This window comes from Somniosus microcephalus, chromosome 31 (assembly GCF_052327205.1).
Source record: "Somniosus microcephalus isolate GS21.2 chromosome 31, FLI_Smic_1.0, whole genome shotgun sequence".
Taxonomy (NCBI): domain Eukaryota; kingdom Metazoa; phylum Chordata; class Chondrichthyes; order Squaliformes; family Somniosidae; genus Somniosus; species Somniosus microcephalus.
The window spans coordinates 36,426,683-36,441,037 of record NC_141017.1 but is presented as its reverse complement, the minus strand read 5'-3'; the positions used below and the strand labels follow the sequence as shown (position 1 = coordinate 36,441,037).

At 45.5% G+C, this 14,355-nt stretch overlaps 1 protein-coding gene across 1 annotated transcript in view; it reads right to left on the bottom strand.

The window, feature by feature from the left end:
- LOC147097745 (asialoglycoprotein receptor 1-like) overlaps positions 1-14,355 on the bottom strand; it is a 56,295-nt gene that overhangs the window by 8,932 nt on the left and 33,008 nt on the right. Inside the window, exon 4 of the mRNA XM_085971804.1 lies at positions 2,119-2,190. Within this exon, the coding sequence (XP_085827930.1) occupies positions 2,119-2,190 (72 nt within the window). The remainder of the gene's footprint in view (positions 1-2,118; positions 2,191-14,355) is intronic.

Sequence of the window (14,355 nt, the reverse complement as noted above, 5' to 3'; positions counted from 1 at the left end):
CACACTCACAGATACACACACTCACAGATACACACACACACACACACACACTCACAGATACACACACACACACACACACACTCACAGATACACACACTCACAGATACACACACACACACACACACACTCACACACACACACTCACAGATACACACACACACACACTCACAGATACACACACTCACACACACTCACAGACACACACACACACACACTCACAGATACACACACACACAGATACACACACACACACACACTCACAGATACACACACACAGACACACACTCACAGACACACACACTCACACACACTCACAGATACACACACACACACACACACAGACACACACTCACAGACACACACACTCACACACACACACTCACAGATACACACACACACTCACAGACACACACACTCACACACACACACTCACAGATACACACGCACACAGACACACACTCACAGATACACACTCACAGATACACACACACACACACTCACAGACACACACTCACAGATACACACACACACACTCACAGATACACACACTCACACACACACACTCACAGACACACATACACACACACACTCACAGATACACACACACACACACACACACACACTCACACACACACACTCACAGACACACACACACACACACTCACAGACACACACACACACACTCACAGATACACACACTCACACACACACACATACTGACTCACACACTCACTCGCACTCACTCGCACTAACACACACACACACACTCACACACACACTCACTCACACACACACACACACTCACATTCACACACACACAGACACACGCACACACATTCACACACACACTCACACTAATACACACACTCACACACACACACACCCAGACACACGCACACACACTCACACACACACACACTCACTCACACACACACTCACACACGCACACACTCACACTAACACACATCCACACACACACACACACACTAACACAGACACAGACACACACACACACACACACTCACACTCACACACACTAACACAGACACACACACACTCACACACACACACACCCAGACACACGCACACACACTCACTCACACACACACACACACACACACACACACACACACACACACACACCCAGACACACGCACACACACACTCACTCACACACACACACACTCACACACACACACACACACACACACACACTCACACACACACACACCCAGACACACGCACACACACACTCACTCACACACACACACACTCACACACATACACACACACACACTCACACACAGACTCAGTCCTGCCTTTTCACTCAAAATATCCCAAAACTACACACGATGAGTGACTTTTTAATGTGATTAAGGGTGGCTGCTCTCCCGTGTCACAAACATCCCACACAGCCGCGGGAGGAACGAGCCGTCAGTCTGTTTCTGATGGAGTTTTTTAGGAAAGGAATGTTGTTCAGGATCCTTTCAACAGATGCCGTGTCAATCCTCATAACACAACCGTGGGAAGGAGCAGGGTTGACCGCTGCTGCCACCTGCAGGCGTTTGGTTCTGACCCGCACTCGGTGCTCTCCACTCAACAAGAATTCACTTCAATCAGATTGGAGGCTGATGTGTGCAAGCGGAATGAGGGGGGGGGGGGATCACGGTTACTAACCCCCCCCCTCCCCCACTGCTAATTTTACAAAAATTCACATTGGACAGAATTCTTTTCTGACCACCACACATTTCTCCTCCTCCTCTCTTGAAGGCGCTGACTTCAGTGGGGTTCCACGGGTGTCAGGCGAGCTGGCATCCCCAGGTGGCCATTCTTACTATGTGATCCTAAACAGTGACTGGTGGCAGGCTATTTGGGCATGGGGTGCATCACGGGGGGGTTGGGGGGTGGCGAGGGGGTGGTGCCCCCACTGTGTCCTCACCTAACATCCACGCCCACGCACTCGCCAGTAGGGGAAACACGGGATGGGAAAAGGGGAAATGGGATCCTCGGCTAATACTGAGTGAGGTGGGCGACATCTGCTCCCCAGTCCGCAGTGACTGATTCCAGCTCAGTGTTCCTGATGCTGCAGCTCAATTGACTCGACAATGTCCCACTCACCTGTTGCGCCCATCTGTGCCACTTCATTCCGAATACGGAGCTCGAGGTCCTTCAGCTCTGATTTCTCTGAAACTAAAACGTGAGAAATAATTTAGACTTCAAGGCGGGAATTTAGAAAATGAACTCAGAATGGTTGCAGCGTTAGATACAATGCGGGGGGAAATGAAGCCCTTCACGTCTTTGGAATGTGTTAACTGTAATGATCAATAACATGTCATTCTATAGTGGACACTAGGTGGAGCCGTAGAGCTGTGTAGAGCTGTATATAGCTGTATGTATTAAGACTACACTACCCAGCTGTATGTATATTAAGACTACATTACCCATGAGGCACTAGGCTACCCACAAGGCAGCAGTTAAGATGGAAGCCTCTACAGATACTGTACCTAGTCCACATGTGCTCAATAAAGTAACTAGCAAAAGCTAGCTGTGTTCATAATAAGAATGTCTATTTATTAATGAACATAAGATGGTACCAGGATGGTGAAGATCTGCTGAAAATTGTGAAAAGCGACATGGAGAATTTGAAGCCGCCAGTGCGTTTGAAACTCACAGGAAACATCGACTACAATTGGCAGACTCTTAAACAACAATTCGAACTCTACATTGCAGCCATCGGATTCGGTACGAAGCCAGATGCAAGGAAGATAGCGTTGCTGCTTACGGTTGCAGGCCCACAGGTGATAGAGGTATTTAATACATTTGTATTTAATCCAGAGGAGAACAGAGAAAAATTAGAAGATGCGCTAAAAAAATTTGATGCACATTGCTCTCCCAAAAAGAATGAGACCTATGAAAGATACATGTTCTGTTCAAGGACACAGCAGCAAAATGAGACTTTTGATAGCTTTGTAACTGATCTGAAACTGAAAGCACAGACATGTAATTTCTCTGAGCTGAAATCATCCATGATTCGTGACCAGATTGTGTTTGGTATTCATGATAAAAAAAGTCAGGGAACGTCTGTTGAGAGAAACCAAACTAAATTTGGAAAATGCAGTGAAAATATGCCAAGCCAGCGAGCTAGCTCGAAAGCACGCGAAGACTTTCAGTGAAATCAATAATGATGCGATTGTAATGAGTGATAATGCTGCTGTCGGTGCTGTGTCCTACAAGGGGAAGAAACGTGGGCAGAACAGAAATGAAAAGCAATCGGAGGATGAAATTTTTAATTGTAAACGCTGTGGTTACAAACACCAGTTAAGACAATGCCCAGCGTTTGGAAAAATGTGCACAAAGTGTAATGGAAAGAATCACTTTGCCAAACAATGCTTTTCAAAAGTAAAAACTAAGAAAGGGCAACGAGTTAATGTAATTGAGGACACTGATTTAAGTGAGACATTTTTTGTACGAATGGTGTCATGTGACAATATCAAAAAGGATACAGAAAATGTGCAGCCCTCAGAAATAGACAATGCTGAACATAAAGTTAATGCAGTAAAAGAGGACAAATGGATGATCCCAATGCAGGTAAATGGAGCATTAGTTACCTTGAAACTGGACACTGGGGCAAAAGCAAACTTAATCAGTATGAGTGATATTAACAATATGAAAGAAAAGCCCAAAATACAGAAAAAGTCAGTACTACTGAAGGACTATAATGGACAGAAAATAGATAGCTTAGGTGTATGCAGACTTAAAGTGACAGTCAAAGACAAAGTGCATCATCTCATGTTTTCTGTTGTGGCTGAAAGACTTGATTCACTATTAGGTGACAAAGCTTGTGAAGACTTAGAACTGGTCAAGAGAGTCTACCGTATAAACTGTGCCATAAGCAGACCAGATGACTCGGTGGATTCTGTAGTGAATAATTTCCAGGATGTGTTCAAAGGATTTGGAGTTCTACCATTCACTTACAAGATCCAGCTAAAGGAGGATGCTCAGCCAGTGGTACATGCTCCACGAAGAGTTCCAGCACCCCTGCGTGACCGGCTCAAGAATGAACTGGACAGAATGACCACACTAGGAGTCATCAGGAAAGTCGAAGAGCTAACAGACTGGGTTAACTCCATGGTATGTGTAAAGAAAAAGAACAATGATCTAAGAATATGCATGGATCCAAAGGACTTAAATGCAAACATAAAACGTGAACACTACCAGATTCCCAAGCGAGAAGAAATCACCAGTGAAATGTCAGGTGCCAGATACTTTACCAAGCTCGATGCCTCAGAAGGATTTTGGCAACTAAAACTGGATGAAGAGAGCACCAAATACTGTACCTTCAACACACCATTTGGCAGGTATTGTTTCCTCAGAATGCCTTTTGGGATAATATCTGCATCTGAAATCTTTCATAGAGCGATGGAACACATAATTGAAGGTCTGGAAGGAGTTCGGGTCTATGTTGGTGACATCATCATCTGGGGCTCCACACTGAAAGAACACAATGGCCCAGTAATTCCTCTCTGAACGCGTGAGTACGGTCGGGGTACTCACGCGTCTGGCCGGAGGAAATGCCCGTCTTCAGCATGCACAGCGCATGCGGGGAAAACCGGCATTTCCAGTCCTCTGAACGAAGGGGTTCAGAGGCACAGCACGTGCGACTGCACAGGCAGCGCTTGCGCAGTGAACTTCGTCGATTTCATTCATGGATTCAGTGAGGGTAAGTCCTTACAAGTTACACTTGAAAAAAGCATGTGTAAAGTTGCTCCAAGGCTGCGGAGGAAGATATATTTTATTGTGGAGCTTCTGAAAGGCAATATTTTTGTTTGGGAAAGGGAGGAAAGTTATTTTAAGAAATGCTGAGGTAAGTTTTAAAGTTTAAATTTTTATTTTTAAACGGGTTTTCAGTACGGTAGGTAGAAGGAGCAATTGTGGCTGTGTGAATTGAATGTGAGAATGAGTGTTCTAAAATGAGTAATGTAACATTTCCAACACTTTTAAGAAAGAAACTTTTCATCAGTAATAAGTAATTATGTATGCATGTCCGCATATATTCCTTTACGTATATGTATGTATGTTTTATATTCCTTTACTTATGTGTATGAATGTATGTTTTTAATTATGATTTTCCAATGGGCCAGAAATTCCCGCAAGCCCCGTATTTGCACTTACCCCGCGCTCCTGCCGATCAGCTTCTGGGACGCCTGAACTTGGAGAAATAGAAAGCACATTCCCGGGCAGCGTATGACGTCACGCCGCCCAGGAGTGCAGCCAGCGCGGACCCAGGAGCGTGCAGTGTAAGTGAGACACGCCCCTTGAGGTCTCAGTTTCACTGGACACGCCCCCAATGTTTCTGTCAAGCTGCTTTGCTTTTTTACATGCAAAGCAGCAGTTTAAATAGGTTTTTGGAAGTTTTTTGAAGATTTTGGTAACTTTTATAAACTTTTTAAAATGTTTACATTATTTTGAGTAATCTGAAGTAGTTTTAAAGAGAATTAAAGCAATTTAAAGACTTTTAAAAGCCCTAAAAGAATTTTTTAAATTCCATTTATTTATTTAGCAATGTCGTCGTCATACGTGTCTTCACACTGTTCCCTTTGGGGAACTGTATGAAGTGGTGGAAGGATTTATGGCCGTGATTAACGCTCATTCCGTGACCGTAACCATCTTTGAACCAGCCATTAGGGCGGTTAGTCCTATGGTGGGAGGGTTTTACGGGCTCCCACAAGCTATACAAGGAGGGGGGGGCCACCCACACCCACGGACGCAAATATCCCACTGGATGTCAACCCAGAATTTAGAGCCGGAGCTCCGACTCCACTTGCCGGGACTGTCTGGAGCGGGGTTCGAAACCCTACCCTGATCTGGCCCAGCGGCAGGGATCTTACCGCTATGACAAAGGCCCAATCCGATTAGCAACGTGAAATGGCAGCATAGGGCTCCAGTCACGGGGAGGGAAAAGGCGCAGGAAATGTATGGGTGTCACCTTTTGTGCGGAGTGGGCCTTTTGCGTAGCAGTAAGCATCCCCGCCGCTGGGCCAGAAGGAGTAGGGTTTTGAACCCCACTCCAGACAGTCCCGGCAAGTGGAGTCGGAGCTCCAACTTTAAATTCTGGGTGGACATCCAGCGGGATACTTGCATCCGTGGGTGTTGGTGGCCCCCCCCCCCCCCCAGATGGGTTGTGGGAGCCCGTAAAACCCTCCCGCCATAGGACTAACCACCCTAATGGCTGGTTCAAAGATGGTTACGGTCACGGAATGAGCGTTAATCACGGCCATAAATCCTTCCACCACTTCATACAGTTCCCCAAAGGGAACAGTGTGAGGATACGTCCGATGATGACCTCTTGCGCAATGCACCTCCTTGGACCCTCAGTCGCAGATGCGAGGGGGCAAGTCGTGCAAGTGTTAAATTTTTTATTTTATTGACATGTAAAATGTTGGCCCAATAATTCCCTTCCAAATGCGCTAGTACGGTCGGGGTACTTACGCATCTGGCCGGATGAAATGCCGGTTTTCAGCATGCACAGTGCATGTGGGGAAAACCGGCATTTCCTGTCCTATGAACGAAGGGGTTCAGAGGCAGAACGCGTGCAACTGCACATGCAGCGCGTGCGCAGTATAATTCGTCGCTTTCATTAATGCTTTCAGTGAGGTCCAGTCATTACAACTTACACATGAAAAAAGCATGGGTACAGTTGCTCCAGAGGCTGCGGAGGAAGATATTTCTTATCGTGGAGCTTCTGAAAGTATGTATGTCTGTATATATTCCTTTGCGCGTTATGTATATATTCCTTTACTTATGTGTATGAATGTATTATTTAATTATGACTTTCAGAGAAAGTAACTTATTGGAAAATCATAATTAAAAACATACATTCACAGTAAAGGAATATAAAACATACATACATATACGTAAAGGAATATATGTGGACATACATACATAACTCATTCTCACATTCCATTCACACAGCCACAATTGCTCCTTCTGCCTACCGTTCTGAAAACCCTTTAAAAAAAAAAAAAATTTTAACTTTAAAACTTACTTAAAATTTCTTAAAATAACTTCCCTCCCTTTCCCAAACAAAAATATTGCATTTCAAAAGCTCCACGATAAAATATATCTTCCTCCGCAGCCAATGAACCACTTTACACTTGCTTTTTTTCAGTGTAACTTCTAAGGACTTAACCTCACGGATTTCATGAATGAAATCCACGAAGTTCACTGCGCAAGCGCTGCCTGTGCAGTCGCACGCGCTCGAGATCTGGAAATGCCGGTGTTCCCCGCATGCGCTGTTCATGCTGAACGCCGGCACTTCCAACGGCCAGAAGCGTGAGTAAGCCGACCGTACTCACGCTTCTGGCCTGGAATTTCTGGCCCAATAAGTTACTTTCTCTGAAAGTCATAATTAAATACATACATTCATACACATAAGTAAAGGAATATATACATACACGCAAAGGAATATATACAGACATACATACATAATTACTTAAAAGAATATATTACTGATGAAAAGTTTCTTTCTTAAAAATGTTGGAGTCATTTTCACATTTAATAAACACAGCAAATTCAATTCACATAGCCATAATTGATCCTTCTACCTACAGTACTGAAAACCCGTTTTAAAAAACAAAAATAAACTTTAAAACTTACCTCAGCATTTCTTAAAATAACTTTCCTCCCTTTCCCAAACAAAAATATTGCCTTTCAGAAGCTCCACGATAAGAAATATCTTCCTCCGCAGCCTCTGGAGCAACTGTACTCATGCTTTTTTCATGTGTAAGTTGTAAGGACTTGACCTCACTGAAAGCATGAATGAAAGCGGCGAATTTTACTGCGCACGCGCTGCCTGTACAGTCGCACGCGTTCTGCCTCTGAACCCCTTCGTTCAGAGGACAGGAAATGCCGGTTTTCCCCGCATGCGCTGTGCATACTGAAAACCAGCATTTCCTCCGGCCAGACGCGTAAGTACCCCGACCGTACTCGCGCGTTTGGAAGGGAATTACTGGGCCAACATTTTACATGTCAATAAAATGAAAAATTTAACAATTGCAAGATTTGCCCCCTTGCATCTGCGACTGAGGGTCCAAGGAGGTGCATTGCGCAAGAGGTCATCGTCGTACGTATCCTCACACTGTTCCCTTTCGGGAACTGTATGAAGTGGTGGAAGGATTTCTGGCCACGTTAACACTCCTTCCGTGACCATAACCATCTTCGTACCAGCCATTAGGGTGGTTAGTCCTATGGCGTGAGGGTTTTACGGGCTCCCACAACCCATCTGAGGGGGGGGGGCACCCACACCCGCGGACGCAAGTATCCCGCTGGATGTCCACCCAGAATTTATAGTTGGAGCTCCGACTCCACTTGCCGGGACTGTCTGGAGCGGGGTTCGAAACCCTACTCCTTCTGGCCCAGCGGCGGGGATGCTTACCGCTACGCAAAAGGCCCACTCCGCGCAAAAGTTGACACCCATAAGTTTCCTGCGCCTTTTCCCTCCCCGTGACTGGAGCCCGATGCTGCCACTTGAAAGACCAAGCTATCATCTGTCCTTTTTGCGGCGCCTTTGACTTCTCATTACCAATGATGAGCAGGCGCTGCGCCTCCACCTCATTGAGGAGATTGCTGAGGTCATCATCAGTTCAATTGTGAGTTCTTTTAATGCCGTGAATTTTGCTCATTCCAGCCATTTCACGTTGCTAATCGGAGTGGGCCTTTGGCGTGGCGGTAGGATCCCCGCCGCTGGGCCAGACGGGTGTAGGGTTTCGAACCCCGCTCCAGACAGTCCCGGCAAGTGGAGTCGGAGCTCCGGCTCTAAATTCTGGGTTGACATCCAGTGGGATATTTGCGGCCGTGGGTGTGGGTGGCCCCCCCTCCTTGTATAGCTTGTGGGAGCCCGTAAAACCCTCCCGCCATAGGACTAACCACCCTAATGGCTGGTTCAAAGATGGTTACGGTCATGGAATGAGCGTTAATCACGGCCATAAATCCTTCCAGCACTTCATACAGTTCCCCAAAGGGAACAGTGTGAAGACACGTATGACGACGACATTGCTAAATAAATAAATGGAATAAAAAAAAATCTTTTAGGGCTTTTAAAAGTCTTTAAATTGCTTTAATTCTGTTTAAAACTACTTCAGATTCTTCAAAATAATGTAAACGTTTTTAAAAGTTTATAAAAGTTACCAAAAGCTTCATAAAAATACCAAAAACCTATTTAAAATGCCGCTTTGCATGTAAAAATGCTTAGCAGCTTGTGAGAAACATTGGGGGCGTGTCCTATTAAACTGAGCCCTCAAGGGGCGTGTCTCAGTTGCACAGCGCGCTCCAGGCTTCGCGCTGGCTGCACTCCTGGGCGGCGTGATGTCAGACGCTGCCCGGGAGTCAACATTTTAAAACAGCAATTCCAGGCGTCCCTGAAGCTCAACGGCCGGCGCGTCGCGTAAGTGCACATCGGGGGCTTGCACGCGCGGCAAGCCCCCGACCCGAATTTCTGGGCCAATGAGAGACTGACTAAAGTGCTACAGAGCATACGCCGGAATGGACTGAAGCTCAACAAATCCAAGTGTCAGTTTGGCGTCCAGGAAGTCACTTTCCTAGGAGATAATCTATCTGGTAAAGGAATAGAACCAGATATGGAAAAAGTAAACGCCATACTCAAGATGCCCCGACCCACTGACAAAAAAGGAGTGCTACGCATCATGGGGATGATAAACTTCACTGGAAAGTTCATTCCTAACTTGTCAACCAAGACAGCCTGTCTGCGAGACCTGCTACATAAAACAAATGAGTTCGCATGGACAGAAAGACATGAACAAGAGTGGATAAACCTCAAAACAGTGCTGACAACCACACCTGTACTCACCTTCTTTGACCCAACAAAAAGAATCAAAGTGTCAACGGATGCATCAAAAGATGGCCTAGGTGCGGTCTTGCTACAAGCAGAGGGTGAAGATTGGAAGCCTGTTGCCTATGCCTCCAGGTCTATGACTGATACTGAGTGTCGATACGCCCAGATTGAAAAGGAATGTCTAGGCTTGGTAGTTGGACTAGAAAAGTTTCATGGCTACATATATGGACTTCCCACCTTCACAGTTGAGACAGACCACAGCCCTCTGGTTGCCATCATAAAAAAAAACCTGAATGAGATGTCTCCAAGGATTCAACGACTCATGATGAAGCTGCAAAGATATGACTTTGAACTGATCTACACACCAGGCAAATACATAGTGTTAGCAGATGCACTATCCCGAGCACCCACAATGAGTCATGTGAGCTCTACTGAAGAAGACGTGGATGTTCATGTGAGTATGGGCACTGCTGTGCTGCCCATGTCAGACACAAAATCAAAGCAAATAGCAGAAGAAACAGTAAAAGATACAGTATTACAAACAGTAATAGAGAACATTCATCATGGTTGGCCAAAAGGTTCCTGTCCAAAATATTTTCACATAAGGTCAGAATTGAGTGTCGCAAGTGGACTATTACTAAAACAGAGCAGAATAGTCATTCCACAGGCTCTACGTCAAGACATGCTCAAAAGGATTCATGCGGGACACCTCGGAATTGAAAAATGCAAAAGGAGGGCAAGAGACACTGTTTATTGGCCTGGCATAAATAAGGACATTGAGAACATGGTAGGCAAATGTGAGACATGTCAGAAACACCAAAACAAACAAGCAAAGGAACCAATGATAGTAGCTGACATACCAACAGCACCATGGCAAAAGGTTGGTATGGACCTTTTTCATTTAAATGGTAAAGACTATCTAATAGTGATTGACTACTATTCTAACTATCCTGAGATGGCACTGCTCTCAAGCACCACAGCAAGCAGTGTCATAATGCATGTGAAATCCATCTTCGCCAGACATGGAATTCTCAGGATTGCTGTTAGCGACAATGGTCCGTGCTTCAACTGTAAGGAGTGGCAACAGTTTACAGCACATTGTGACTTTCAGCACATCACATCCAGTCCTTTGTATGCTCAGTCAAATGGTAAGGCAGAGAAAGGTGTTCAAGTTCTCAAGCAGCTACTGAAGAAAGCGACAGAAAGCAAGTCTGATCCTTATCTCGTCCTGCTGAGCTACCGAGCCTCACCTTTAGACTGTGGTTCTTCACCTGCTGAACTGCTAATGGGTCGCAAGTTGCGCACCACGCTACGCTGCTGTGCAAAAGAACAGCAAAGTGAGGAACTGAGACAGAGACTTCAACTGTTAAAGCTGAAACAGAAATCATACTGTGACAAGTCATCCAAAACTCTAAAACCATTGACAAGGGATGATGTTGTCAGGATTGAGGATCCAGATGCATGGAACAGGAAAGCTACAGTTCTTGAGGAAGTAGGACCAAGGTCATACACTGTTAGAACTGAGGAAGGACAGATTCTCAGGAGGAACCGCCGTTCCCTCCTAAAAACACAAGAGACTATTCAAGACCAGATTGATGACAATGCCGCAACTGCATCTTGTCATTCACCGCCAGAACAATCTCATGAAGACACATCAGACTTACCCGTGTTGAGAAGATCCACACGTGAAGTAAAAAAGCCTGATAGACTTAATCTTTGAGTACAATGTAAAGCTTTGAAAATGTGTTGACTGTTTTGAAAATGTTTATGTTTATAGAGCACTAACAAAAGTGTTACTGATATTATCTTTATTGTTTTCTTGAAAGTTGATTGATATTGATTTTGTTAAACCTCAAAGAAAGGGGGATGTAATGATCAATAACGTGTCATTCTATAGTGGACACTAGGTGGAGCCGTAGAGCTGTGTAGAGCTGTATATAGCTGTATGTATTATTAAGACTACACTACCCAGCTGTATGTATATTAAGACTACATTACCCATGAGGCACTAGGCTACCCACAAGGCAGCAGTCAAGATGGAAGCCTCTACAGATACTGTACCTAGTCCACATGTGCTCAATAAAGTAACTAGCAAAAGCTAGCTGTGTTCATAATAAGAATGTCTATTTATTAATGAACATATAACCAATTCATAATAGGATACCAACTAATGCCAGAGAGTTGGAGGAGAAACAATGAGGACTCACTGCCGTGTTGACAAACATTAGCAACATGTAGGAGGAAGGGAGCCTGAGGGAGTCAATGATTCCCACAGCTTTGAGCAGCTGGATGGAATAAGTTAGGCTGGAAGATGATGGGGTGAACCTTGATTACAGCTCAGGGAAGAGGCAGAGCATGCAGCAGAGGTATAGAGAACTTAGGTCAACAACAGCAACTTGCATTTATATAGCGCCTTTAACATAGTAAAATGTCCCAAGGTGCTTCACAAGAGCGATTATCAAACAAAATTTAACACTGAGCCACATAAGAAGATATTAGGGCAGGTGACTAAAAGCTTGTTCAAAGAGGTCGGTTTTAAGGAGCATCTTAAAAGAGGATAGAGAGGCAGAGAGGTTTAGAGAGGGAATTCCAAAGCTTAGGGCCCAGGCAGCGATAAAAATCAAGGACGCGCAAGAGGTCAGATTTGCAGGAGTGCAGAGATCTCGGAAGGTTGTAGGGGTATATACAATCCCTTGGTGTCTATCCTCCCATCTCCAATCCCTTGGTGTCTATCCCTCCATCTCAATCCCTTGGTGTCTATCCTTCCATCTCAATCCCTTGGTGTCTATCCCTCCATCTCAATCCCTTAGTGTCTATCCTTCCATCTCAATCCCTTGGTGTCTATCCCTCCATCTCAATCCCTTGGTGTCTATCCCTCCATCTCAATCCCTTAGTGTCTATCCTTCCACCTCAATCCCTTGGTGTCTATCCCTCCATCTCAATCCCTTAGTGTCTATCTCTCCATCTCAATCCCTTGGTGTCTATCCTTCCATCTCAATCCCTTGGTGTCTATCCCTCCATCTCAATCCCTTAGTGTCTATCCCTCCATCTCAATCCCTTGGTGTCTATCCTTCCATCTCAATCCCTTGGTGTCTATCCCTCCATCTCAATCCCTTAATGTCTATCCTTCCATCTCAATCCCTTGGTGTCTATCCCTCCATCTCAATCCCTTGGTGTCTATCCCTCCATCTCAATCCCTTAGTGTCTATCCTTCCATCTCAATCCCTTAGTGTCTATCCCTCCATCTCAATCCCTTAGTGTCTATCCCTCCATCTCAATCCCTTGGTGTCTATCCCTCCATCTCAATCCCTTGGTGTCTATCCCTCCATCTCAATCCCTTGGTGTCTGTCCCTCCATCTCAATCCCTTGGTGTCTGTCCCTCCATCTCAATCCCTTGGTGTCTATCCCTCCATCTCAATCCCTTGGTGTCTATCCCTCCATCTCAAACCCTTGGTGTCCATCCCTCCATCTCAATCCCTTGGTGTCTATCCCTCCGTCTCAATCCCTTGGTGTCCATCCCTCCATCTCCAATCCCTTGGTGTCTATCCCTCCATCTCAATCCCTTGGTGTCTATCCCTCCGTCTCAATCCCTTGGTGTCCATCCCTCCATCTCAATCACTTAGTGTGCATCCCTCCATCTCAATCCCTTGGTGTCTATCCCTCCATCTCAATCCCTTGGTGTCTATCCCTCCATCTCAATCCCTTGGTGTCTATCCCTCCATCTCAATCCCTTGGTGTCTATCCCTCCATCTCAATCCCTTAGTGTCTATCCCTCCATCTCAATCCCTTGGTGTCTATCCCTCCATCTCAATCCCTTGGTGTCTATCACTCCATCTCAATCCCTTGGTGTCTATCCCTCCATCTCAATCCCTTGGTGTCTATCCCTCCATCTCAATCCCTTGGTGTCTATCCCTTCATCTCAATCCCTTGGTGTCTATCCCTCCATCTCAATCCCTTGGTGTCTTTCCATCCATCTCAATCCCTTGGTGTCTATCCCTCCATCTCAATCCCTTGGTGCCTATCCCTCCATCTCAATCCCTTAGTGTCTATCCCTCCATCTCAATCCCTTGGTGTCTATCCCTCCATCTCAATCCCTTGGTGTCTATCCCTCCATCTCAACCCCTTAGTGTCCATCCCTTCATCTCAATCCCTTGGTGTCTATCCCTCCATCTCAATCCCTTAGTGTCTATACCTCCATCTCAATCCCTTGGTGTCTATCCTTCCATCTCAATCCCTTGGTGTCTATCCCTCCATCTCAATCCCTTAGTGTCTATCCCTCCATCTCAATCCCTTGGTGTCTATCCTTCCATCTCAATCCCTTGGTGTCTATCCCTCCATCTCAATCCCTTAGTGTCTATCCCTCCATCTCAATCCCTTGGTGTCTATCCTTCCATCTCAATCCCTTGGTGTCTATCCCTCGATCTCAATCCCTTAGTGTCTATCCTTCCATCTCAATCCCTTGGTGTCTATCCCTCCATCTCAATCCCTTGGTGTCTATCCCTCCA